General features: G+C 49.8%; 5 protein-coding genes and 1 pseudogene across 5 annotated transcripts, besides 4 other annotated features; all 6 read left to right on the forward strand.

The window, feature by feature from the left end:
- Tc00.1047053508415.10 lies at positions 1 to 637 on the forward strand (annotated as a pseudogene; the record flags this gene model as incomplete).
- Positions 1 to 5,920: a sequence feature (heterozygous, non-Esmeraldo-like haplotype).
- On the forward strand, positions 1,085 to 1,882 carry Tc00.1047053508415.20 (hypothetical protein, conserved; the record flags this gene model as incomplete). Its single annotated transcript, XM_799333.1, has 1 exon — positions 1,085 to 1,882. The coding sequence occupies one exon, from the start codon at positions 1,085 to 1,087 to the stop codon at positions 1,880 to 1,882; it is 798 nt and encodes a 265-aa protein (XP_804426.1).
- Positions 2,171 to 2,249: a microsatellite.
- Positions 2,328 to 2,352: a sequence feature (AT_rich).
- Tc00.1047053508415.30 (uncharacterized protein) lies at positions 2,374 to 3,297 on the forward strand (the record flags this gene model as incomplete). The annotated part of the gene is made up of 1 exon (XM_799334.1): positions 2,374 to 3,297. The coding sequence occupies one exon, from the start codon at positions 2,374 to 2,376 to the stop codon at positions 3,295 to 3,297; it is 924 nt and encodes a 307-aa protein (XP_804427.1).
- Positions 3,303 to 3,335: a sequence feature (T-rich).
- Positions 3,548 to 4,096, forward strand: Tc00.1047053508415.40 (ADP-ribosylation factor 1, putative; the record flags this gene model as incomplete). Its single annotated transcript, XM_799335.1, has 1 exon — positions 3,548 to 4,096. One exon carries the CDS (start codon positions 3,548 to 3,550, stop codon positions 4,094 to 4,096), a length of 549 nt encoding a protein of 182 aa, XP_804428.1.
- Tc00.1047053508415.50 (ADP-ribosylation factor 1, putative) lies at positions 4,327 to 4,875 on the forward strand (the record flags this gene model as incomplete). Its single annotated transcript, XM_799336.1, has 1 exon — positions 4,327 to 4,875. One exon carries the CDS (start codon positions 4,327 to 4,329, stop codon positions 4,873 to 4,875), a length of 549 nt encoding a protein of 182 aa, XP_804429.1.
- Positions 5,080 to 5,920, forward strand: Tc00.1047053508415.59 (hypothetical protein, conserved; the record flags this gene model as incomplete). Its single annotated transcript, XM_799337.1, has 1 exon — positions 5,080 to 5,920. A coding segment is annotated over one exon (841 nt), but the record flags the coding sequence as incomplete, so codon positions are not given.

Raw genomic sequence — 5,920 nt, forward strand, 5'->3', positions numbered from 1 at the left:
CTGTTAATGTGCCCCCGGCCTATGCTGCTGTGACGATAAAGAGGGCAGGCGTTTGTCGGAGAAGAGCACAATGACGCCGAATGCAATTTTGGCCGGTCCTGTTGTGCTGTCCATTACAGGGCAGAGTGTTCCGGTTGTGTTGAATCCGTACTTTGTTCCAGATGATACGTGGGGCATCAGGCGGAATAGGGACGAATGGGACCTGCGTCTAGGCATGGATGCCATCGAGCAGTGCACCTTGTTTAGCGAGCTGCGCCCAGGCGGCTTACTTTACAACAAACTCCCTAGTAGCCAGAACGTTACGCGTCACGAACCTGTACTTGCAACTCTGCAGCGCTATGGCATGAAGTGCGGCCTTGCCGAGTCACCACTAGTTCCTCGGCCGTGGACGCGGATGCGGTACATGTTTATCGATGAGCTGCAACGCGGCCCAAAGTTGACGGAATTTGTTGGACACAACCCGCGCAATGGTACCCAGTGGCGCTTTTCGCAACACTCAAAGTACTTCCGCATTGGTGTATGGCGGGAAACGATACGCCGTAACGATATGAACGAAGGCCTACACGGGCACAGCAGCTGGCAGAAGTCACCGCAGCAGGCCGTGCCGGAGGTCCGCCTCATGGCCCCCTACCCGTAATTCCGCCGGGAAAAAAGGAAGAGAAGGAACAACAAAAACAACAGCGAGGATAAAATAAGGAGGGGAAAAGGGATAGAAAACGCCGGCACATTCTGAGAAACATGCAGCAGTTGTGGCGGTTGGTGGCGGTTTTTTTTTGTTATTTGTTTTTTTTTTTACCAAATTCCTTTACGAGGGAAAAAGGCTGGTTGTGCGGAAGGGCGGAGGGATTACTCTGTCTTTTTGTCTGTATTGTCTGTACGAGCATTATTCTTGCGTGCTTGATGTGTGTATATTGTGTTGGTGTTGTTTGAGCGGCTTAAGAGAGACCGGAGCGGTGAGTTTGGGGTGCAGAACAGCACACACGGTAGGGAAAAAGAAAGTTATTTGGAAAGCTTCTAGATTATTATTTTTTTTGGCTGTTTTTTGTTTTTGTTTTTCTTTTGCTCGTTTATTAGGTGGGTTCTCATGGAAGCGAGAGGAGTCACCATTCCTCCTGCGCGGGTAGGCCATACGGCCCGCAATTCTTTGGCTGTAAAGATTCCTGCTGGGCGAATGGTACTGCAGGACGGCATCGTTAAGCCGCTGCTGGGGCGCGGATTACTGTGTCTGATGCGGGATTCGCTAATGGACGAGTTGGTGCTCACGTGGGTTCCCGTTGACGGGGGGGAGGAGCACCGGTTCACGTTGCCGCAAGGTAAAGTGCAGGTTAGTTGGGTAGAGAAGTGCAAGTCCGGAAGGGTGCTGCTGTTTGATGTAGATGAAGGCAAACAACTTCTTTTCTTCTGGATGCAGTCTCGTTCAACGGATCTCGCTGAAAAAATGATGCGGCGGCTTCAATACATATTGGAGAGGCACCGACATTACCCTGTCAACGCGCCAAACTCACAGGCAATTCAAATGTCAACTTTTCGAAGAATACTGGAGGAGGTGCGAGAGGGTGCCGTGACGCTGGATGTGGACCTCGAAGCCCTTCTGGCTTCTTCCAAACTCATTGAGGCGCTGCAGGAGGACCCGGAGTTTTACAGATCGAGGGTGGTGGATTACCTCCCGTCATCGAGTGCAACGGTGACAGACACGCCCGTTGATGTGGTCAGCCTGGTGCAAGACTCTCAGGTGCAGTGGGCGGCTGTCATTCTGAGCACAATGCTTCGCCACCAGGCCACGAGTACTTATCTTTCCTCCCTCTTCCTAGACGCCGCCGCACCATGGGGCCTGGGAGTCGTGTCTTTTATTATGCAAATCATTCAGGCCTTCTTGGAGTAGGTGAAAATTGGCAATTAATTCTGAGGCAGAGAAATTGGAAATGAATGGTTGAGTCAAAAAGGAGACACACGCGATGTTCATATATTTATGTGTGCCATCTTTACGATTGGGTGCCCGCACGACGCGCAGGGGAGAAGTTTGCTCTCCTCTAATTGCACAGTGATGACTGAATGTAAATGGTAGGAAAACAACAGCAACAACAACAAAACAGCAAGTTATGCTGGAACAAAAAACGTCAACGGATTTTTGAAAGACTTTATTTTACTTTCCTCTTTCATACTCCTACTGACACACACACACACACACACACACACACACACACACACACACACACACACACACACACACACACACACACACACACGCAGGCAAGTGTCTTGTGTAAAAAAAATATATTTTTATGGTTAGCGATCTATAAATCAATTGCATGTCTTTCTTTTTTTCCTTTTATTTTATTATTATTATTTTTTGAGGAAACGTTGTTGTTCCCTATGATCGACGAGGTCTGGGAGGTCTCTTTTAGCGAGAGAAAGCGTATTGCAAGTGTTCTCTCCTTTCTTCGACGGTGTGAATGTCCCTACATTGGCCGTCCTGCTGTGCGTATGTACGGTGAGGGAAATTTACAGAGAGATATGAAGGAAGAAGCTTGGGCATCGCCTCTTCTTATTCTTCTCTCATATCAATTGTCGGAGCCTCATATCACACTGCACCGATTTCTTCAGACGGAGGAAGGCCGTCGCCGCGAGGTAAAGCTGTCCTTGGCGTACCAACTTGTCCAAGCTTTTTCTTTTCTTCATGCCTGTGGAGTGAGCCATCAGTTTCTTTCCTCTGACGTGGTGTTGGTGGAGGTGGAACCAGAGCCGACCATTCGTGTTATACACTTTTGCGGCAGCACAACTTCATCTGACTGTAGTGGCTCTTACATTTGCGTGCGGAATTACAGACCACCAGAGGTGGTTCTACAGCTCAGCGGCATTAAGTCGAAGGCGGTGGACTGCTGGGCGTTGGGTTGTCTACTGTTTGAGATATACACCGGCTCCGCCGCCTTCTCACTGGAAGAGTCGGCCGGCAACTTTCGGCCGCAGCTTGTCAGGAAACAATTAGAAGAGACCGTGAGGGTCATTGGTCGTTTGAAAAAGGACAGCATCCCGCCTGGGTGCCCAGACCGTGTTTCCGAGTATCTCCTAGGGCTCAATTATGATGCATCTTTTTCTTCTCGCATGCGATTGGCTGGTCCGGAAGATGAGGCGGAGATGTGGATTATGATGATCAGACCGCTGCTCCAATTTAACTTTCACCTGCGCCCACCTGTGAGCGAGCTGCTTCGGCACAGGGTCTTCGCAGGTATGCCACTACCTGTTGCCTGGCCGGTGCCTGACGGGAATCCATTACAGTTGCAGGAGCTAATTGGTTGAAATTATTTCTTTTCCTTTCTTTTTTTTTATTTTGTCTTTGCCGAGCATATTATGATTTGGCTGAATGAAGATATTGCCTTCACTGTGACCTTACCTTCGGTGCTGCCCTTTTACTTCCTTTTCATTCCATCCCATCGGCAGGATCATCGTTGCTTTCTCCTGCCGTGACTTCTCAGCTGCCTTTGTCTGTGTACTTCAAGAGCCTCCTAAAAATAAAACGCTAGGAATACAAGGATAAGAAGTAAATTCAATGGGCCAGTGGTTAGCGTCCGCATTCAAGTCGCTCCTGGGCAAGCAGGAGGTGCGCATTCTGATGGTGGGCCTTGACGCTGCTGGTAAGACGACAATTCTGTACAAACTTAAACTTGGTGAGATCGTTACAACGATTCCCACGATCGGGTTTAATGTGGAGACGGTGGAGTACAAGAACCTCAAATTTACCATGTGGGACGTCGGTGGCCAGGACGTTCTGCGCCCGCTGTGGCGTCACTACTACCAGAACACGAACGGCCTCATCTTTGTCGTGGACTCCAATGACAGGGAGCGTATCGGTAAGGCGCGGCAGGAGCTGGAGAAGATGTTCACAGAGGACGAGCTTCGCAATGCCGTGCTTCTTGTATTTGCCAACAAACAAGACCTTCCCAATGCCATGAGCACGACGGAAGTGACGGAGAAACTGGGCTTGCACTCCGTGCGTCAGCGCAACTGGTATATTCAGGGATGTTGTGCCACTTCAGCTCAAGGCCTGTATGAAGGTCTTGATTGGCTTGCCGCAAATATTAAGAAAACCTCACAATAGGCTACCTTTAAGGAGTGTATTTTTTGAATGTGCTGACGGTTTTTTTTTTTTTTAAGTTTTGTGCTAGCATGTTGTCATAATTGATCCTATTCCTGTTTTTGTGGTGACGGAGATGCCCCTGCGGCGGTGACATCTTCTCCTGCCGTGACTTCTCAGCTGCCTTTGTCTGTGTACTTCAAGAGCCTCCTAAAAATAAAACGCTAGGAATACAAGGATAAGAAGTAAATTCAATGGGCCAGTGGTTAGCGTCCGCATTCAAGTCGCTCCTGGGCAAGCAGGAGGTGCGCATTCTGATGGTGGGCCTTGACGCTGCTGGTAAGACGACAATTCTGTACAAACTTAAACTTGGTGAGATCGTTACAACGATTCCCACGATCGGGTTTAATGTGGAGACGGTGGAGTACAAGAACCTCAAGTTTACCATGTGGGACGTCGGTGGCCAGGACGTTCTGCGCCCGCTGTGGCGTCACTACTACCAGAACACGAACGGCCTCATCTTTGTCGTGGACTCCAATGACAGGGAGCGTATCGGTAAGGCGCGGCAGGAGCTGGAGAAGATGTTCACAGAGGACGAGCTTCGCAATGCCGTGCTTCTTGTATTTGCCAACAAGCAAGACCTTCCCAATGCCATGAGCACGACGGAAGTGACGGAGAAACTGGGCTTGCACTCCGTGCGTCAGCGCAACTGGTATATTCAGGGATGTTGTGCCACTTCAGCTCAAGGCCTGTATGAAGGTCTTGATTGGCTTGCCGCAAATATTAAGAAAACCTCAAAATAGGAGTAGTCATTATCTGATGGGGTGATTTTTAAGTAGATCGTTTCAATTAAGTGCGCGGCTCTCGTAGTTGAGCCTCATGGAATAAGCGATGTTGTTTGAAGTCTTTTTTTTTTTTTGGAGAAGCTTTTTCTAGTTTTGAAAACATTTTTTAAACTTTCTCTGCTTTTTTTTTTTTTGCATGTTGTCAACAATAGTAGAAAATAAATGTCGTTGAGACCCTCCACCACGGGTGGCTGTAAACTTCTTGGCGGGTTGGTATCCGCTTTTGGTACTGCTCTTCACGATTATTGCAGAAGGCCCCCAGCTTTTTTCCCGGAGCCTGTTGATGTTTGGCTGGCGGCGTTGATGGATGCTGTACCATTTTATCAGCGATGTATGGTGATTTGTCCTTCAATGATGTCAAGCGATCGTGAGAATTCATTGTTGGCCCGTGCCCGGGATCATCTGCCCTCCGTGCGTCTGGCGCCTCTAAGAAGACGCTCCTGGGAAGTTTCTCAACGAGCCGAATCGGCAGCGTCGCTGCGAGAGGATGGAAAGGTGGCCAAGGAGGTCACGCCGGGACAGTTGCCTGCATTAATTTCGCCGCTGGAAAAAACGCCACCGCAATCTCTTGATCTTGTGGTGTTTGCGGCAAATGTCTTTGGGGAAGAGATGCTGCACGACGCGCCGTGGCATCTGTCGCTTGCCCACCGTTGTCTTGCTCCTCATGGGGTTGTGGCGATTATGGGCTATGCGACCCGCGTTTGTGTGGTGGCGCCAGAAGCGGCGCGAAGGGACGCAGATGACTTTATGGAAGATCTGCAACGCACGGCCCGTGAGGCAGCGAAGATGAAGGATTCAAAAGAGCTCCGCGTGGCTTTGGGGCGCGCTATTGATATCAGTAGCAGTTTGGATGCGGGACATGCCGACATGTACTTTCCTTTTCGATCGACAAAAAGGCGGTGGTTTACATCTGAGTACGCTGCCACTCCTGCGCAGCTCGCCGCATCGTACCGGGCCCTTCCGGAGTACCAACTACTCTCCAGGGAAATGCCCCGTTATCGCC

This window comes from Trypanosoma cruzi, genomic scaffold (assembly GCF_000209065.1).
Source record: "Trypanosoma cruzi strain CL Brener 1047053516807 genomic scaffold, whole genome shotgun sequence".
Classification (NCBI taxonomy): domain Eukaryota; phylum Euglenozoa; class Kinetoplastea; order Trypanosomatida; family Trypanosomatidae; genus Trypanosoma; species Trypanosoma cruzi.